This window comes from Xyrauchen texanus, chromosome 19 (genome assembly GCF_025860055.1).
Source record: "Xyrauchen texanus isolate HMW12.3.18 chromosome 19, RBS_HiC_50CHRs, whole genome shotgun sequence".
Classification (NCBI taxonomy): Eukaryota; Metazoa; Chordata; class Actinopteri; order Cypriniformes; family Catostomidae; genus Xyrauchen; species Xyrauchen texanus.
The window spans coordinates 11295642-11317964 of record NC_068294.1 but is presented as its reverse complement, the minus strand read 5'-3'; the positions used below and the strand labels follow the sequence as shown (position 1 = coordinate 11317964).

Sequence of the window (22323 nt, the reverse complement as noted above, 5' to 3'; positions counted from 1 at the left end):
TAAGTGAACTTAATTAGACAAGTTTTGGATACACCATTACTAAATGAATCTGAGGGAACGAGTTTACTCAATCAATTGAGTAAAGTCAACTTATAATTGTTTTCAGTGTACTATGTTGGTGATTGGTACTTTCTGGTTGGTGATTTGGGAAGAAAGAGAAAAACATACAGGAAAAAAAGTTTGGGAATTCTAGTGAATTGATATTGTTATGACTCCAAAAACCACATATATCATCTAATTATGATCCATGTCTGATGGATCATACACGTTAATATTATGTTTGCCTTCTCGAAACCATTTGGATCACAGTCCTGCATTTATTCACATTTTACAGCTGCAGAATTCCATACAGACTGATCAAATGAAATTTAGGTCCAGAGAGAACATGCATAAGCCCTTGAGCCTTGTTGTTTTTGGCGCAAATGCTGACTGTTGACCGTTAGTCTCTCTTATTAACATTTTATAAATATTGTAGTGAAACCCAGTAATTTTATCAACAATTTGAGTTCTCTCCTCTCTGTTTTTTCTCCCTTCAGAGCTTTTCATCCCGCAGGAGGAGAGCAGAAGGTAAGACAGTCAATCTTTCCGTCTTCTGCGTGACTAGAACCAAAGAGCTTTCGCAAGACCAATCAACCAGCTCCTGATGTCTGAATAATTACATTAAGATCTGTTCGAGTTCTGGTTCCATCTGCTTTTGAAAACTTCCGAAATGAGCACACGCGGACACACACATGCACACATGCAAACATGCACACACACACACATTGGCACTCCTGTCATTACGAGGACTATTCTTTGCGTAATTTTTTTTATACTGATAAGGATATCTCCTAGTACCCCTTAATCTAAACCTCACAGAAACCTTTTTGTATTTTTACATTTTCATTAAAACATTATTTAGCATGTTTATTTATTATTGTATGTTTTTAGATGTTTGAATTACGGGACAGTTGGGGTGTGCTCATAATATATGTGTGTTTCCAAATTTTATTTTGTCCCCATAATGTAGATCGAACCAAAACACACACACACACGCACGCACGCACGCACGCACGCACGACGCGCGCCGTTACTTAGCTATTTTAATGATGACATACTCGACCTCTGTTGTTTTTATATAAAACGAATTATAAATGCTAGACTTGCCTAAAAGACAAATTGCATTTTTAGAATAAACAAAAACATTTACTAATAAATAATAACCCTGGACATCCCCTAAGAGATTTTGTCAGATTTAGTAAACTTCTGGGGACAATTTTGTCCCCAAAGTATAGCCAAGTACACTTACACACACACACTCGCATACTCCTTTTCAGGCTCATTCTTCTGTGAACTAGTATTTGATTTTGCTCACAAGAGTCTTCATGTAAGTTTCAGGCTCTCAAATGGCTTTCGTTTGCTAGTTGCTGTGTTTTGCGGAAGCTCTACCTGCCTGTCTGTTTCAAACATGAAACGTCTTGCTTAAACCTTCTTCCAACAGTTTTTGACATTGTTTTGAGTGATTTTGGATTACCATTGCATTAGAATGCACAACCCCAGATATAATCTACATTTTCTCAGACAGCCATTTGCACATGCTGTAACAAGTCTCTAGATCATGCAACAGTGCGGTCCTGATGTTAAATCAAAAAGAACACACCGTAATGTAAAGCAACACAGAATTCTTGATTTGGATGGGAGAAATTTTGCCCTCGTGTGGTTGCAAATGTACATTGCACAGGTCTCCAACAGTTACAGCATGTTATAATTCCAGTCTCGTGGATTTATAGTTATAATTTCAAACTAGTCAAGTGCTGAGTGCTGCAGGAATGCAGGGAGGATCTTTAAGATGGACCTTGGCCTGATCTCAAGATAAATATTTGTGACCAGGGTGTGTTCACACTTCTCAAACAATCCTCCTCCACTTTCTCTGAGCTCCTACAGTAATTTGCTGTGAGAAGACATATAGATGTTTTCCAGCTTTTGTGCAGTTAATCCTCTCATATGAAGAGGATTAAGCATTAAAACTGAATCTGGCATTGTGCGTTTACCTGTGGTGTCACTAGTGCATGTAAAACAGGGTTGGGCAAAGTTCAGAATTTAGCCTAAGAATTGTTTCCCTTTCAATTCACGAGTTGAAATTTGAATTTAATTGGCCACGCCCCACAGGATGTTGAACTGAATTTGAATTTGAACCAAAATGAATTCAAAAAGTCCAACACAGGTGTTGCAACAAAACTTAAACATAATTACATCATTCATTTTGATTTTAAATATTCTGACCTATTTATAACATTTTCAAGACCTTGTCAATTCTAGCATTCTTGGACATTAAATATGTTTACTCTATGGTTCACAAAATAAATCTTAATCCATGAAATGTAATGAAATACATACAAAAATACATAAATAAAACTTTCTGTACAAGGCATTTTAAAGATTTCATTACATGTTTCTAGAAATAGCCCATATGTTGTGTGGATGATAACACGTTTATGGGTAATAAATTTTTTTTTTTTATGGTAATTCATAAAAATGTCATGTAGTATTAAAAGCTACTCTTGCAGATTTTATATAAATTTAAGTTTTTAATTTTAGTTGTTTAAATTCAAATTACATTTCTGCATCCTATTTGCTGCCTAAATTCAAATTCAGGAATTTAATCTGAATTTAAGACATTCTCAGTTCAGTTCTAAATGGCGCATAACCCTGTTTTGAAAGTGTGTGTGTGTGTGTGTGTGTGTGTGTGTATGTGCACATTCTGATTTGCATGGTGTTGTTTTTGCACTGTGTGTCTTGTTTCTCCACACTTAGGATTCACTTGCACCTGCATCCAGTCAACCCAAGTATTCGTTTGCACCCAGTACAAGCATAAACAAGATGGCACGGCCATTCTCCGCAGCCCCTGGCAGTGCCAGCACTGGGCCCATCATCAAGCCGGTGTCATATGCCCCCAAGCTTAACGTCAGCTCGCTTGTGTCGAACAGCACACTGCAGCCTCACAATGGGTAGGTGACCAGCCAGCCAGGTCTCCGACAGGCTCTTCTGCTCAATCTCTGTTTAAAGAGCACTTTAATCGCCGTAGGACCTGCTTGATGATCTTAGTCAATTGCAATGAGCCTTATTTCCCAAGGCCTTATGTTTCTAATGATACAGCAGTGCTGATGTGCAAGAATGCCCATGGCTCCTTGAGTTCATAGGGTGAGTGTACATGAGCTAAAAGATGTCCAGATTGCAGGAGACGAGTTTTCTCGTAAAGTTTGTTGATATTTGGTGTGGCATTCCTGCAAAGTAGGGTTGTCACCAAAGTTGGGTGTAATCTGATTACAAAGTAATTTGTTACTGTAATATAATTATGCTTTAGTCAAAATTTTTCTTTATAGTTAATTACTTGGGTTACACATTTCGAAATAGTAATATTAAGTTAGAATTTGAAACATTTTGTTTATATATGCCTTTTTGTGTTTGTGTCAGCTGAAGGGCAAACACTCCATAATAATTCACTGTAAGGGAGAAACGCCTGGTGCTGAGTGTATGACTTGAGTGCGATAATGTACAAGGAGGAAATTAAGATTTTTTTTTTAATTATTTGTTGAGCAAAATTCTGTGAAAATTGTTTAAGAAAGAAACTTAAAATTAAAGTTTTTAGTAATGTGAGCACTTTTCCTATTAAGTAATCTGATTACAATTCTAAAGAAGTAATTAGAAGTTCGTAGTGGATACATTTTTTAATAACTTAAACAACACTGTTTGTCACAGTAAGCGAGACCAATACCAATAAAATTCCACAATTGTAGAAACTGATTTTGCGCACTTATTTAAAACATTAAATGATCATATAAATATATTAACAAATTAAATAAAGGCCATGTCCACACTAAAGCGTTTTCTTTAAAAACACATTAATTCCGTTAAGATTACACATCTAAAAAACACTAGTATGGCATTTTCAAAAATTAAAACAATGCAATTTCGCACTTATTTAAAACATTAAAAATTTAATTATATTATAAATATATAAATATTAACAAATTGAATTAAGGCCACGTCCACACTAAATTTCTTTTGTTTGCAAACGCATTAATTCTGCTATGTTTATGCATCTTAACCACACTTGAAAAGCATTTTCTTAAAACTAGAGCTGTCAGAATGAATGCGTTGTTGCATGCGATTTTAATTTTAGAAGTTTAACGCATTAATTTTTCTTAATCACGATTAACATATTTAGCGTATTTTTCAGCCTATGTTAGGCACGTTTTAATTAACATTGAGGCACACCAAATCTTAACTATCACCAAAAAGCGGAATGAGAAGTTTTTGTCTGCAAGCTCTTTTCTTGGTGAGTTCATAGCGGCGCTGGTGTTGCCACCCAGATGCGAATCATCATGAATGCAGCTTCACAATTGCTGTATCAAAGCAATGAGGCTGTTCTCCGTGCTATAGATACAGTGGAAAGACAGGTTTCATTACATATAATTTATTATCGATTTGGTACCGAAGTAATTGTACTTTGAACATCCCTACTGCGTATTGAGGATGCCACACACGGACACACACTTTGGCTGGGTTTATTGTGTATGCTTGTAATAAATGGTATGGCTTTAAACAGCTGTGTCTGTTTTGCTTGTTGGAACAGGCAGTCACATGATTGCCCTGATAACCATACTACCTACCTCAGAGAGGAACTGTTTGGGATCAGCTCGAACACTCAGCCTTTATCTGTTTTCCTCTTTACCTCTTCATCGTCCCTTTGCGGGTACTGTCTACATCTCTTTCCCGCCAAGTATCGTGAAAAGGTCCTGCATTTTAACAAGCTTTTTATTTAAGCTGATTAAAACAACAGATGTTACCGGTCAAGTCCGGAAGAATTGACGGCAATAAAATCGTTAATGGTGGAGATTTTTAATGTAAATGTATGAAGAGGTCTTCTAAGGTTTTGTTCAGCCGACCGAGAAGTTTGAAGTCTGTCTTTAGGCAAGGACTTGATATTGTGTGTTGCTGTTTATAGAGTCGAGACCCTCCCATAAAATCTGCTGAGCTCTCAAAGTGCTGTTATGGCCCTGGTGCTGAAACACCCTTACTTGGAAAGGCTCCTGTATGTATGCACCTTAGCACAAGTTTCCTAACAAAGAAATTCCATAAAGACAGTGTTGTACGTTGTACTTAAATACGTGTCCTCGTTGTTTGATACAAAAGATGAGAGAGGAAATTCTCAAACTAAGACAAGAACTTCAGTTGGAATCTGGGAACATGTTCTACTGGTGAGAGCTGGAGCAGAAAGCTTTTGGAGTGGAGGGAAGAAGAGTGAATCGAAGTTTAGCTGGTGGAGTGTTTGGAGTGGGTTTGCACCTCAGTACTGAGGTCTCAGTGTACTCTGGAGATCACACAAGTCACATCAGCGTTCTGAACATATTTACAGCACTGCACACAAGCTTGCATTTACAACTGTTATGTCTAAGGGGCACTATTGCTTGCATTGTTTGGCTCGGAGGATGAAAATGCCTCTGTGTGTATATATACATATATAATACTTGTGTAAATATTTCAAAAATAATAACAACATATCATGTAATATATTATAATTGAGATAAAGCTAGCAATATTTTGCTGGTCATATGATCTTTTTTTTTTCCAAAACTATTTAAAAAACCTTACCCAGTGATCACGAATGACTGGAAAAATTCGATGCCAGTTAGATCTAATTGCTGTCATGTTTGGCTGAATGGGTGGTTTAGGGATATTCTACTGAAATGATAGCATGGAAATTGAAATAGAAAAGGATCGTTGCCTTCTGGTTACTCACAGCATGGATGCGATTCTTCTTCTGCCAGAATCCCACAGTTCTGTTTTGGTTTATGGATTTCTGCATCTTGTCTTTCTTAATGTTTATTTTCCCTCTGATTCTGAAGACATTTCTAAACTCCCTTTTCTCCTTTTCTTTATCTCCTTTGTCATTCCGCAGATGGAAGCTCTTGACAAGTTAGTAATGTCTTTCCTTATTTCCCCCTGTTCTGAGAAATGTGTGTAATTATTGTTTTTGGCCATCAAATCCCAACCCTGTGGCTCTGCCTCTATCCATTCCTAAATATAAATTATTTCTTTCCCAAGCCTGCAATGTTGTTACAGTATTGGCTTTTGGAGATGGTGAATTTCTCATTTCTAAGTTACTGTCTTACTCTGGAATTATTCACTATGGGATTTGAAATCTTTAGCTGCCCAGGTGTTTCTTTAACTATATGTCCTGTGGACGTTTAGAAACTTAAAACTCCAAAGAAACACGCTTTTCAAAACCAGTAGTTTATTTTAATTTGTCTTTTAACAATGTTCAACAGTGAATGTAACCTCCTGAGACCGAGAGTGACTGCTGTGTGCATTTTCCATTTCCCTTTTTGATTTGTAACTAGTAACACCCAATAAATATAAACAAAAAGTAAAATTAAAAAAATGTAATCATAAAAAAAGATTATATCCACATATGTGTAAAGCGGGACTAAGTTGTAAAAAATTTAAATAATACCAATCTAAAGAGTCAGATTTCTTCTTTCTGTTTATTATGTTTCCAGGAGTGTTGATTATTCATGTTTTTGAGATGTCTCAGACATCACATCAAAGTAATAGCCTTCATCATCCAATTACTGCCAACCATGTTAAAATAATATTATACATTATATATTCTGAATCTAAGTGGGATTAATGTTGTCCCATATGAATGCACTTAAATGCACAGAGAGCTATAGGATGCTCCCTTGCTTCCTATTTAGTGCATGGCTTAACCTCCAGTTTGCTTTTTGTCTGCACTGGTTTCAGAACAGTTAAAAATGCACCTCATTTTCATCCTAACTGTATAAAGCCCCTGAAAGCAAATATGTTCAGCTTTTGAATGAACCCATTGATTCTCAATGAAATAATGCACAGTAAACATAGGATTACTAATGAAACATTTGTGTTATTGTACACATTAGTGTACAGTATTTAGCAGGGTGGCATTTTGTGGTAAATCACTACAATTTAAAAAATCGCATATTGGATGAAACTAAAGACTCAAACAGGTTTCAGTGTAAAAACTTAATTAGGTTTCTTACCAGATGTTGTTTTGTTGCCATTTCCTCCAAAGACAAACTTTGCTGTGATCAGCGCCATGTTGTTTAGTCACATGAATCCATGCATCAAATGTTTAATCCTTTACTGACAGCCCAGAATCTTCTGAACTTAGGTCAGTCGGTTTAAATGAATTTAAATTAGGAGTTGTATATAGCTGCGAACAAGGATATAGTACATGCATCAGGGGCCGTTCACACCAAACGTGTTTTGGCATCCGTCCACACTGTTCTTCAATTGTTTACTATGTAAACATTCGCTAGATGGATTCTATTGCACTGTGTCTTTAAATTTAGTTTTCAGAATCCCATGCATGAGCACTTTATAGATGACAATTCAAATTAAAAAAGTTCTACCTTTTAAAAACATGGCGTAAGACGTTTTTTTGTGTAAACTGTGTAAACCGCCACTTAAACATGCAGATGCACCACTTACATATTTTATTTTCTTTATTTTTAAAAAAAGATTTAACATCTGAACCATCATGAACATGTCATTTCCACCTCATTTTTATATAACTATAAATTTTGTAATGGAAGCAGTGGTGGTGGAAATTACATTTTAAAACATTTTTGTAATACAACATCTGACTCATTTACAATGCCAAGACCAACTGCCTAGCTAGCATTTTATATTCTTAATTCACACAATTAAATGTAATTTTGCTCACATTTAGCATAATTTGACAAATTTACAGCTACATTGGAAATGAAGCACAATGAATATATTCAATGGATCTTTACTTTGTTTTCACTGACACTGTTCTCCTTGGTAAACAAATACAGTAACATTTGAAAATACTTTATTTGGTATGTAATTGTTGATTGTGGTGGAAATTATGCCACAACTGTTGTAATTTGTGCAAAACTTTATACAAATAATTTTCACACAGCAAGTGTTTATTTTTAGCATAATATTATATTTTTAGCATAATATAATTTTTTAGCATAGTTTTAGCAAAGAAATTAGTAAAATTTTCATGTTTAAAGATTGAAAGTCTTGGTCTGTGAAAAAGGTTAAAACAATATGGTAAGGCATATATTAAAACAGATATAATGTGACCTTCATATAAAATAAATAAAGTTAAAATCTATAAGTTTTAATGATAACACTTTACAATAAGGTTCTCTTTGTTAACATTAGTTAATAGCATTAGTTAACATGAACTAACAATGAACAATTGTATTTTTATTATCTAACATTATCCAGTATTACAGCATTTATTAATATTGGTTAATGTTAGATAATAAAAATACAATTGTTCATGTTAGTTCATTGTGCATAATGTTAACGTCGTAATGTTAATGTCAACAACTTTTTGATTTTTAAAAATGTGTTACTATATGCTGCCTGAAATTAAAATGAACCAAGATTAAGAAATGCTATAACGGTATTGTTCATTGTTAATTTATGATACCTATAATGTATTAAGTAAGGAATAATTGATAACAGATCGTTCAATTGTTTAAAAATAATGCATATCCGAGGTGGTAATGCGTTCATGATGCGCAGCGCGTTTTCGTCCCTAAAACGCTCTTGTGAGTGGAACTACTTTCTTCCACAACATGTTCAGCGTCTTGCTTTAATACAGTTGGAAACTTCCTTACTAATTCGAAAACATCACGTTAGAATTAGCAACGGAGGCTTGTGCCGCTTTACTCGAGGTCTTACTTGAGTAAAAAGTTACTGTGTGTGTGTGTGTGTGTGTGTGAGAGAGAGAGTTTGCATTTGAGGGATCGAAAGAGAGAAACTCAGAAAATGAGAGAGATCGCTTCTGGGATTTCCTTTTTTGTTGCAGCTATCGTCAGAAGATTCATTGCTTCAAAATCGGCATATTCGCGTTATAAACCTAACAACTTTTTTTCATCCCCACTGAGATGCCGGAGTGCGCTGTGACGACTCTGTTTTTCTCTCACGAGTATGTTTGGGCCTTAAGTGTGTGCGTTATGCGTATTATGTGTGTCCTTGAGGGTTTTTTCCCACAGATATCTTGGATAATATAGAAACTGTTGTAATGATCAAGTGTGTCTAGCAATAATACAGCTCAAGCCTTCCTTGCTAATTTGAAAACGTCACGTTAGAGCAACGGAGAATGCGCTGCTTTCTCTGTGTGTGTGTGTGTGTGTGTGTGTGTGTGTGTGTGTGTGTGTGTGTGTGTGTGTGTGTGTGTGTGTGTGTGTGTGTGTGTGTGTGTGTGTGTGTGTGTGTGTGTGTGTGAAATGTAAATATATTTAGGATATTTTAGACATTGTTTGATATTCTTAACAGATTTACTTGAACCAATGACTTTGTTTTAATAGGTTATTTTGTTGTGGTAGCCTGTAGGGCTCTTTGAAATAATTTGGCGAAGTGATATGGAACCGTTATGCGGTCAAGATCTGGAACTACTTCATAGCCGTGCGTTTAGTTGAAAAATAATTGCACGCCTTCGAATGTCCGTGAACCAATCAGAATCAAGCATTCAACAGACCTGTGGGTCATAATGTTAATGAATGGAACCTTATTGTAAAGTGTTACCATTTTAATAAAAGTATTGAAGAAACACCCTGATATTTCTGACTGCAGTAGTGGAGATCAGGGCACATGTCTCCATTCAGTCGCTCTCAAGTCAGGCTTCTTTAATGAACACTTTTGTGTTCTTTATTGTTCTGTTCCCACTCTTCCTCTCTATTGTTATTTGTACTGCTCTTCCATTTCTCTTCATCCTGTTTTTTTCCTATCTTCCTTCACTCTGCCATTTGTTAGAGGAGAAGGCTTCTATGAGGATTTTTACCCTGAGGGAAAGTAAGTGCTGTATGCGTGTGACTCTAATGCACTAGCTGAAAGAACGTAGACCTGCTGCTGACATCACTAATAAACACACTTTTTTTGGTTTTGCTTTTGAGGACATCTGACTAACTTTCATTCATTTGCTTTTTTTCACTCGGTAGTTGAACAGTATTAAAACATGGCACTTTAGCTGGGTTGTCTGAAACTATTAGGAAATGTAGCCATGCACTATATTGTTTCATTAGAGCACAGCGGAATGTTCCAGAACTGAAATCACTTTTTGTGGGTGTTTTGATTTATTTCTTTGTCCGTATGCTTTTTGCGAATGCCGTTTTATATCTGATCTGCTGAAATGATATACTGCAGGAAGTGTTTTGGCTTGGCTAACTCTTAGAAACATTTACCAAGGTATTTATTGTATCTGTAACCTAAATACAATTCTTTAATATAGAAATGTGGCATCCTGATGTTAGACACCACTACCATTAAGAAAAGAAAGTAGAAATTAAATTTCCCAAAACCATTTAAAAGAGCTTGATATGCAAGCATCACTGTTATTATCGATCATATTTAAAGGGATAGTTTGTCCAGAAAGTAAAATTCTCTCATCATTTACTCACCCTCATGCCATCCCAGATGTGTATGCTGCTGAACACAAACAAAGATGGTTTTTGTTCTCCCCAATTTGGAATGCCCAATTCCCAATGCGCTCAATGTCCTCTGTTTCACACACACACCTATCATATCGGTCTTCATAAGAATGCCATTTCCATTCTCGGCATTCTTAGCATTGAGAAACACCCAGTCTTCATAAAATGTGAACATCTAGTTTTACAATAGTACTGTAGTAACTATGTAGCAAGTAGTAGGCCTAAACTTTTGTTTAGGAACTCATGCACACCATTAAAATTGGATTTTTCTTATCCCCATGTACAGCCCTCACTGTGTTTGGTGTAGTCATCGCTGTGCTGCATGTTTTAAAAAAGCTATTCGACTGTTTTTCATGGTGTGCTGTGTTGGCGTGATTTGGATGTGAATAAGAGAGGTTACGGAAAACTCATGTCTCTAGGCACGGTCTGCGGGTGGAGAACACGGCCTGCTTGATCCCAAACGATCGCAGTAAGAAGAGACTGATCGAGGACACAGAGGATTGGCAGCCGCGCACCGGCACCACCCAGTCTCGCTCATTCCGAATCCTGGCCCAGCTCACAGGCACTGACTTCAGTAAGTCAGACACGTTTAGACCGCCGCCTGTCAGCGGCGCGGTCTTCTGCTTCGAGACGATTTGCTTCTCATTATGGGTTTTCAGCATATTAGCTCATTTGTGTCAATGGGTTTCTTTGGAAAGTAGCAGTTAATTTGTCATAGTGTCAGTATTTTGTGAAGCAATGTGGAAAAAAAGGCATTCAAGGCTCAACAATAAATGGATATCTTTTTTTTTTTTTTTCTGTTTTGGCCTGTAGATCAGATTTGTACTTGCCCTGCCAACATTTTAGTTTTTTGCAAAAAAGTAATTCTTGCAATTACAACATAACCTAATTTATGTTATTTAGATAATGCTACCTTGGTGGCATTTTTAAATCACCAAAACTCATAACCGCATTCAATACAACTGGCCCGAAACTCTCACACAGGCCCTGGTCCATCTGGCCTTCCATATTGTTGAGCCCTGGCATTCCTAAGTCAAAAAAAAAAAAAAAAACAAACAAAAAACTCACCCCTCCTTGCCTAAATCCCATCTTTACTCTCTGGCAAGGACTATTCTCAGGACCCAAACCCGATCTGATATTGAGAGTGAGATCTCAAGGAAGAGGGAATTGTCATAAGATATCTATAGCTTAAAGGGTTATAGCTGAGATGTTCTCTTTTTATGCAGTATAGAGCTTAAGTGGCTGTCTTGTGTAAGTGGTAGAAGAGAGCTGTGCATTCAACCATTGTTGCTGCACCTGCACATCTCCCGGGATTGACTCATGTTAAAAGAGGACTGCATAGTTCCTTTAAAAGGAGCAACGCTCAAGTGTTTTGTAGCGTTTTGCAGACCTTGGCAGTAGATTTTACACTTGATGTGTTTGTTTATCTAAATGCGTTTAGCGGGTGGTTTGATGTGTTTCTCTCCTGCTTCCCGCAGTGCAGGACCCAGATGACGAGAACATGAAACGGTCCAGGTAAATAACTGTGTGAACGCTGTGAACCTGCTAATGGTGTGCAGTTTGAAGTGTTCTAGTATGTTGATGGCTCTGACCTTTCACCACGCTCATTAAGAGCCCACGGTAATCTGCTGTCTGTGGAGGAGTGCTGCAAAAAATGCTTTGATCAATTAAATGCCGTTTTTGATCCATGTGTTTACAGGATAATTTAAAGCACTGTGCACTGTTTGACTTATAATCAGGCCTACACGGAATCTGCACCCCCAGATTTCCACAGGATTTGAACGGCAAGTTTTAACAAGATTGCTTTAAGGCAAATCAGTCTACTCAGCGGCCATCTTGGAAATGCCCCCGTGCAGCTTTTTTCTTTTTTTTTTTTTTGTTAGGCAAAAGAGCTCTGCAGCGACCGCCCACTCTCATAATGCACTGCAAATGAGTCAGTCTCTCTACACTCTCAAACTACTTATATTAAAGCAATATCACATGAGCAAGAGTGTTGTATGGCCCTACATCAGCACGATTGCGAGTGTGATATTGCTTTAATACAACAGTACAAAGAACAAGTAAATATAAAAATAAGGGAATACTAATAGTAGTGAAAAGTAGTCACAAAAATAAAAATACACTTGTGCATGGAACTACTTTCTTACGCCACAGAACTTGATCTGCCATTGGTAGTTCAAAAGAGGAGGCTTAATGCTGAAGCTTGTAGTTTAACTCTATTTCCCAGCTGTAGTGCAGTAGTAATCCGAGAGATCATTGAGCGAGAGACAATGCAGATGACTTCAAAGAAATTGACTCGCTGACTGACAGCTCTTATTTAAATGAACGTCATCAACTCAACTGGCTCGCATCACATAAATATGACGCATCTGCGCTGCACTTACACTTTAGTATAGAACGCAATGAACACAGGCGTAGTGATACTAATTGTGATGCGTCCGAGTGCTGCTGTTCTGAGACATAAGTACTCTTGGAACGCCTCTTGTCCAATCACATTCGAGGACCGGAACTAACTGTTGTATATATCTGAATACTTTGCAATATACTTTAAATACATTGATTCTATACTTCTAATCAACAACGTTAAGGCAATAATTTTAAGTTTTTCCATCCTTTTTAATTTGATTGCAGTGCTTCATGGGATTGTAGTTCATGCCCTCACAAATGTTCAGTACACAGACTTGTACCTTTTGTCAGATTTCAAGATGTCAAAATTTGAAATGTGATTCACCTCGGAGTTGGTTGGTTTGGTTCATGGATTAGGGGTATTTTATGAAGGACTTTATTCCAAATTTTTTCCCCCAAAGGGATATAATAAATACTCCTGGAATCCAAGATGCCTGAAAAAGAGTGTGGGCAATGTTGTGCTCTTGTGAATTCCATCTGGGCCTGATTATAAACAAAAGATTCACTGATTTGTTTTGTTTTGTTTGTTTTTTTGTTTCTAAATTCCCTGCATGCATATGTTGCATCTTCTGATCTATTTGTTTCCTCAGTTTTTGTCTTTGTATTCCCTTTTTCCCTCAATTTCTTTCCCTCCATTCCTCCTGTCTTTTATATTTCTGTATGTCTTAGCATGTCTGCCTCTCCTTGCCTCTATCTGATTTGTTCTATTCTGTATCTTATTTCCTATTCTCTCTCCCATCCTGTCTTCTGTCCTGTGCCGGGTTCGGAATGGCAGGGAGAAGTTCCTCTCTGAGATTCAGAGCCCCCGCTATGCCAGGCTGAGAGACTGGCACCACGAGAGATCTGCCCGTGCCCTCAACATCATGTCCTGAATGTTCTCCTCTCAGGCATCAGATGTCAGAGGTTGCTGAGATACAGCCATGATAGATACAAGCGTATCACTGCAACACCACATGTCAACTATGGGTGAACATTGACCCCAGCTATACCAGGGCAAAAAATGGGGGAGGGCAGGGGGAGGGTACTGTTAAAAAAAATAATAAAAAAAAAAAAAAAAAAAAAGAAATGGCAAAAACAAACGTGAGAAAAAATACAGGCATAGTTGGAAAACCATGCAAACTGAGCCCTAGTCAAATTCCTGCTAGGAATATGAAAGTAATGTTTGTGTGTCATAGTCTCTTTCAAGAGGTACTGTTTCTACAAACTGATAATCATGTTACGTTATTGTTTTTATTTTTGAGGTGGTTCAGGGGAGTTCTCCATACAGGACTGTTACTAGTGCTCTTTTCTGACAGTTTCGTGTAGCCCCTTGTGATTTCTCAGCTTTCTGTCTCTTATGTTTCTCTTTTTTCTGACTAATTTCAAAGCATAATTCACTATTGTGATGTCATCTGATTACTCCACTGTTCTGTCTCCAATTAGAATAAAAGACTGTTGACACATGTCTCTGGAGTACATAAAGTATTTTAAAACTTTCTGCTGTCCTTTCTCTTTATTCAGAGTCTGCTTTTTCTTTTTCTTTATTTGAGAATTTTAAGCATATTAGTCAAGTATGCATGCACCGCTTTGCTTTTTAAGGGATAGTTAACACCAAAAATGAAAATTCTGTCACTATGCGTTCACCTTAAACCTGTATGAATTTCTTTCTATGTGGAACACAAAAGGGACTATATGAATGAATATCCCAGTGCATGTTTTCAATACAATTGGCAGTTGATGTTGACTCACGTTATAGAAGGTACCCTGATGTGTCATTAAATGCAGTCCATATAACTGGTGCGTTATCTTCCAAGTCTTCTGAAGCATGCATTTGGTTCTGTTGAGAAACAACCCTTTATTTAATTTTTTTGTGTAAATATTGACGTCCGTTGCATGTTCAGGAGTGCATGAAAGAAGCTTGTTCACACAAGTTGCTTTGTTTAGCACTAAAAACAGCAAGTTCTCGCAAGAACATGCATGACACTGTGAACAAGCTCACTCTCATGAATGTGCTACGGAAGTCAAGATCGTAAAGAAATAGTTCACAAAAAAAAAAAAAAACTGTCACTATGTAATCAATCTTATTTTGTTCCAAACCCATATGCTTTCATTTTGTTCTGTGGAACACAAAAGGAGAAACTGAGGAACCTTTACATGGTTAATTTCAGGACAGTTGATACTGACCATCACTAGTAAAAAAAAACAAAAGGCATAAAAAGAACCATAAAGTAGTCCATACAACTCGTTCACAATATTCAAAGTCTTATGAAGCCATCCAAGAGCTTTGTGTGAAGGATGGACTGAAATGTAAGCCATTATTCACTGAATATCTTGCTTTCTGCTGTGGTTTGTATGCATCCACATCTTTTCAAATATGGCACCTTTAGACACGTCGCCTCCAGGTTTGACATCAATTCATTTTTAAAAGTAAAAGAAGATATTACTCTGACAACTTGTTCTGTGTGTCTTGACAAATGTTAACTGTAAATTCCAGTAGATTCTGACATTTGCATATCGCTGATGTTGTTGGCATTAGCATGTGGCTAAGCTTGTTTCACAACATTAGCATGTTGCTAATAAGCAGAAAAATTCATAGCATACAATTATTGGGTGAAATATAAAATTTTGACATAAATATTTATTACATGGGTGTAAATGAGCTGTCCAGCAATTTCTTTCTTTGCACTTAATAACATCATTTCATCACATATCTATATTTAATGTCCGTTTATTAATTTGGCATGTAGACTTGTAATAAGCTGGATAATGAGCAGTCAGTAATTTTCGCTAAATTAAAACCAGTAGAACTCTGGTGCAAAATCAGCTGTCCAGCAATTTCTTTATTTTCACATAACATCATTTCATTACATATCTATATTTCCTATCTATTTATTAATTTAGCAAGTTGTCTTATAATAAGCTGGATAATGAGCAATCGGACAGTAATTTTCCCAAAATAAAAACTAACAGAACTCTGATGCAAACCAGAGGTGCAAATCAGTGATTTCTTTTTCCCACAGAATGGCCTAATTTCAAAGAAAATCAATATTTAATGTCCATTTATTTATTTGTTAAGTAGTCGTGTAATAAGCTGGATAATGAGCAGTCAGATGGTATTTTTTGCAAATTTAACACCAACAGAATTCCGACGCAAACTGGAGGTGGAATTTGGCTGTTCAGTGATTTCTTCCTTATCACATAATAACAAAATTTGAATGCAAATCACTATTTAATTTCCATGTATTTATTTATTTGGATAATAGCCATGTAATAAGTGGGATTATGTATAGTCAGACGGTTGTTATTGCAAAATAAACTCCTTGAGGGTGATCACCCTGTCTGGGTTAATTTCGTGATAACAGCCGGCTGACTGTACATTATAAGCAAAAGCTATATGCCAACTTATATATTGGTCACAACTAGGTATCTTTATAAGGCAGCAACATTTTGCCGCCTACTGTTTGGAACTCCCAGCCTTCGTGGTGGGAGCGAACCTATTATGCTTAAAAATGTTGCCTAGGTGGGCAGCGACCTACGTTTTGTAATGGAGCTGAAATGATTTTAAGACTGGGATTAGGTTTAGAATTAACAGATTAATAATCAACAATGTTAATAGTCTGTGTGCGTTGATTCTAAATCAGTACTTGTTTCGGCTAGAGATTTATTCATCCATTATATTGCTTTGTCAGGCTGGTATTGTAAATGCTCTCTGGCAATGAAAAGAGAAGTGTGACTGCACACAGACTTGTTTGGTGACTCTGTGTGGGTAAATGATGCGTTTACACAGGGAACTTCTGGACATGAATTTACTTGACACATTTTGGAAAGTCAACCCAAGATTCTCTTATGTAAAGTTGTCTCTGCATATTAAGCTGGTAAAGGAGAAGTATTTTATTGTATTTTTACTATGGCTGATTTTGGAGTTGTCTTGGACTATAGTGACACCTAGCGGTGTAGATGCAACATCAAGCAAAAGCTTTTAGTTGCCAATGCCATTGCAGAAATGCACTTTTTATAGTCTGTGAGCAAATGTTTCGGGTAATATGGGGGTTACCGTGATAAAATAAGTTATATTTCAGTGGTCAAGTCATGTTTGTAAAATTGCAAAAATAAAAAAGCAGAACCTTCCCATCCTGTATTTTAACTGGTACAAAAAGGAATGTCATGAAGTAGCTTTAATCTATCTGCTTTTGTTTATAACTGGACTTGAGATGTCGGTGTTCACATAGCTTAATAACATTTTCATTGGCCCAGACTAAAGCTTTTCTTTTATCATAGTGTTTATTCTAAAGAGGATTTTCTTTCTACAGTCACGGAGTAACTCCCTGTCCTGCCAAATCCAAGCCAGCAGACAAACCTGATGGAGTTCATGGTAAGTACTTTCCGAACACATAGAACAGATTGACTTTCACAGTACACACTGACTCGTGGCCCAGAGGCTTTCCCATGAGGGGGACTTAAATCCCATAAAACACAGACCGCATTCAGAGTGGGCCTGCTAGATCAGACAGGCCTGGTGTTAATGGGATAAGAAAAGGCTTTAAGGGGAAGTAAGACATAAGTGCTACTGATGCGTTTATAGTCAATGATGATAATACACGTCAATTATAACTCTCCTGAGATGTGCTTTATTTAAACGAACCACACCTGTTGCTCGCCTTTCATTGTATTAACAGTGCCCGCATGGACATATTTGTTCTGAGTTTTATTTTAGACTACAAATACACTTGCTTTAATAGCTACTCATTAATGTGAGTACCGCTTACAGGCCTCTGTTGGCCCATAGTGAGGACGTCCTAAAAAATAAAATAAAATACAAGTTCACCCAAAAGTGAAAATGACTTTCTTTCTTCTGCAGAACACAGAAGTATATTTTGAAAATGGCAAAATCACTGAGTTCCATATAATGGCAGTTGATAGTGACTCGATTTTAAAGCTTTAAAAAGTTCTCAAAAGTCTCATAAAATTAGTCCATGCAACTCATGCGTCAAATTCCAAGTCTTCTGAAGGCGTACAATCACTTTGTATGATGAACAGATTGTAATTTAAGTTTGTTGACTATATGAGTCACATTGGCTTTAAAGTCATATGGGTTTGAAATGACATGAGGTTGAATAAATAATGACATAAGTTTCAATTTTGTGCGTAATATTCCTTTAACTGGTGGGAGCAACTCCAGAATAGGTTGCAGCTCTGCACTGATAGGGTTGTTGACCGCAGGGAACAAACAATGCTAAATGCAAATAATAAAATGCATGAATTAATGTGTATTGTGTGGTAAATTACTGGCTGTAGACAGGCATAAAGCATTTGAAATTTAAGATACAATTTAGCCAAAAAACAAAATAGTCAGTTTTCCTATTCAAATTTTCATATTGTTGGGCCTATGGACTCAATGACATTATTAATACATATCAATTTTGATTTTAAGTACATTTCTGTTTATTTTGGTACTTTAAACAATTTTGTTAATGTGTTAGGTCGCCACTTGACGTCCAATGTACAATACTCAAGCAAAACCAGATGAGAACAACTGCTCTATGTAACCTAATCACTATTAGTAACTGTCTATAATTCTAGTTCCAGCCACAATGCCAACAAGTTCTGGTCCATCCTGTCGACCTCCATGGGTGACGGATCCCTGTTTTGCCGACCGCTACCACCCAGACAAAACAAGCACCGTGTTAACGCAGCATAAGCAGCCAGTCCAGCCCACACCCATGCAGAACCGCAGCTCCATTATGCAGGCAGCGCAGCAGAGCCCTGCAGACACCAGTGGCTGCACCCCACTCTGTGCCGCATGCAACAAGATCATCAGGTACAGCTGGAACATTGATGCCCCCTAGAGGGATACTACAGAACTGACTTTACATTGACACTTAAAGGAATAATTCACCCAAAAATGAAAATGAGGTCATCATTTCCTCACCCGCATGTTGTTCCAATGATAAAAATGAATGGTGACTGAGACTGAGACTAAAAATCTCCTATGTGTTCCATGAAAGAAAGTAAGTCAAATGGATTGGAACCACATAAGGGTTAGCAAATTATGACATGTACATTTTTCTTTTTTTTTTAACTATCCCTTTGAAACTAAAAGAAACCTAAAAATTAGTGGTTGACACCCCAAAGCAAAGTGCTGGAGGCTGCCCAAAATGCTCCCAAATCAATGGTGACTGTGGCTCTACATGTCATTACTTACAAGACAGAGAAACAACACGGTGAGGGGAAAAGGTTGTTTCCTACTTCAAAGGCAGCAATATTTCCCAAAATATGCTGAGCACAGAAATAGGGTCATGTCTGCCGGCTTTCTGCCGTGGAGAATCAATACGGAATGGAATGTGTTTCTCCATCTGACCTACTATTTCCATTAGAATACCTTTTGCACACTACACACTTAAGAGTGCTAAACCAAGTTGTTGATGCCTGAGCTGACCCTTTCACTTTGATGCAAAAGGGCGTATATGTCGTGTGCGTGTGTGTTTTCCAGGGGACGATACGTGGTGGCACTCGGTCGTTCCTGGCACCCAGAGGAGTTCACTTGCTGTCAGTGTAAAAAGGTCTTGGACGAGGGGGGCTTCTTTGAAGAAAAAGGCTCCATTTACTGCACCAAGTGCTACGACAACCGTTATTCACCCAACTGTGCCAAATGCAAAAAGAAGATAACTGGGGTCAGAGCATTTCCTGCTGTTCTGCAATACAAACATCTCAATTCTATAGAATAGCTTTTCACAGCAGAATCTGCACTGAACTATTCAAACAGAGTGGTGGTGTTGTTTGTAAAATGATGCACTTCGAGGATAGGAGGTTATTCTAACTATAAATGTCATTCCTGTACGATAACTGGTAGAGCATGACGCTAACAACGTCATTGTTGTGGATTCGCAGAGATTATACATACATATAGAATGAGTTATTTAGCATAAAAGTGTTGGCCAAATGCAAAAATGTGAATGCCCAGTACTGTGCAAATGTTTTGGGCACTTGTGAAAAATGTTGCATAGTGAGGATGTCTTTAAAAATAATGGCATAAATACTTTTTATTTATCAATTAACGTCATACAAAGTCCAGTAAACAAAACAAAGGCTAAATCAATATTTGGTGTGACCACTTTTGCCTTCAAAACAGCACCAATTCTCCTAGGTACACCTGGACAGTTATCCTTGGTTGTTGGCAGATAGGATGTTCCAAGCTTCTTGGAGATTTTGCCACAGTTTGCCCATCTATTTAGGCTTCTATTTAGTCTCAATTGCTTCTGTCTGTTCTTGTAATTCCAACTCCCTGTTCTTCTGTTCTAATCTTTTCTTTTAGCAAAATTAATGTTTGTGATTCGAACATTTATATTTGCTATTAACACACTAAAGCTGAAGATATAAATAACCATCTTATGTGCCTAAGACTTTAGCACAATACTGTAAAACATAAATGCTATTGCTACATAAGGCATAATATAGATAATTAGTTATTGAACATCCAAATGGTTGTAATGTCATAAAAGTTTGATTCATATATTTTCATATATTCATATTTGGGTGCACATTAATTACTGATCTGTTTAATGTTATATAATTTTTGTTTATTATTTATTAATTAAAGTTACTATAAGGGTATTTTAAACTAGGATTTAGGTTCCTGTCATTGAAACACTTTAAATATAATATCCTTTTCCTTTTTTAAATGTATGCATTTGGCAGACACTTTTATCTGAAGCGATTTAAAGTGCATTGCAGTTTGTTGGCAAAACGAAATAAACAAAAATTCAATAAACTGAAGAAAAAAAAACATTGGAAAAACTGAGACTGAACTAAAATACATATAATACATTAAAACAAAATAATAATGTAAAATAAAATTATAAAATACAATATTAGAAAATAAATATAATACACATATAAATAGAAAAATTAAATGAACAAAAATAAATACTTTTCATCACTCCCAAAATGTTAAATATTAAAAAAATATATTTTTATATATATATATATATATATATATATATATATATATATATATAAAATTATTACAAGTTTTTAATAGACAGTATATTATAAAATGTAAACATTTCAAATCCCGCCTTTATTACACAATAAATTGCCACTAAAATGTAATAACACTAGGCTGCTATGAAAATGTGAACCGTGTTAAACAAATTTAAATGATTTGTCAACACATTAAGTTTGGTAGCCTCAAATTTTAAAACAAAAATAATAACAAGTTAAATTGATACTAGAAACACACACACACACACACACACACACACACACACACACACACACACACATACAAAGTATTGTAAATATAGCCAAACTAAAAATCAAAGTGAAAACGAAACTGAATTGAAATGGATACACTGAAAAGAAAATAGAAGTAAAAATAGAATAAATTAAAAGTTAGAAACTATGATAAGCATGGTGCATTTAAGGTATACATTTGATCCGTTTGTGTTTCCTGGGTGTCGGACCAGTTGAGTCAGAGGAACAGTGTATTTAAATAGTGTATTCTGTGGTCCAGTATTTATGTACACAGATAAAAATAAACTATAAATATATACTGTATAATATATAGTATTATGACAATATGATGGTTATATCATAAACGCAAAAGTTGTGAAAATTCTGGTTGAATCTGAGTGCATTAAAGTAGTTGATGAGGCAAAACAAGGCCAGTAGTGTAAAGTGTCTGTGAGTGTTTTAGAGTGAGAGTGATGGACTGATTTTTGAAGTGTGACTTGGTAGATGGCATGTGTAGTGCCCTCACACCCCTCTGTCCTCTTCACAGGAGATCATGCATGCCCTGAAAATGACCTACCACGTCCAATGCTTCCTGTGCGCCGCCTGCAAAATGCCCATCAGGAACCAGGCCTTCTACATGGAGGAGGGAGAGCCATACTGCGAGAGAGGTGAGCGACAGCAGCTCCTCTCACATGCCCGGCAGCACATCTTATCGACAGCCCCTACCGAGAGCTGAGTGCCGTCTCCCGTGGTGTTTAATCATTCAAATACTGCCACTTCACTTTAGACATCAAACCTGCTCCGATCCGGCCCTGCACATTGATTACGACCTTCTCTGAACACTTTATATGCTTGAGAATCTACTTTAAACACACCAGTAGTGGAGAGTTGTTGATTTTCACTTAAACTCTTAATATTAGTTGTTTTACAGAACTTTTATTTTTTTCACCTTTTGAAACTTAGTTATTCAAATTTTCACAAGCTAGATTCAAACCCATGTTGTTCACGTGAACACCACAGCTCAATGTGTCAGATCAGGTGCGGTAACTCTCAGGCCATACCTCTATAAGCTGTTTATTGGCTTTTGTTTTGTCTTTTTGACACTTTATTTATAGAAACAGTAAGGGGCCGTTCACACTGAATGCATTTTTTGCATCTGCACTGTTTGTCAATTGCTTTGTCTAAAAGCCCAAAACAAAACAAAAACAAA

General features: G+C 36.6%; 1 protein-coding gene across 2 annotated transcripts in view; it reads left to right on the top strand.

Moving 5' to 3' along the window:
• Positions 1-22323, top strand: part of LOC127659915 (PDZ and LIM domain protein 7) — a 66921-nt gene that overhangs the window by 38786 nt on the left and 5812 nt on the right. For both annotated transcript variants that reach the window (XM_052149905.1, XM_052149906.1), the window contains exons 4-9: positions 537-567; positions 2794-2987; positions 17192-17253; positions 18462-18699; positions 19372-19552; positions 21661-21781. In XM_052149905.1, the coding sequence (XP_052005865.1) occupies positions 537-567; positions 2794-2987; positions 17192-17253; positions 18462-18699; positions 19372-19552; positions 21661-21781 (827 nt within the window). The remainder of the gene's footprint in view (positions 1-536; positions 568-2793; positions 2988-17191; positions 17254-18461; positions 18700-19371; positions 19553-21660; positions 21782-22323) is intronic.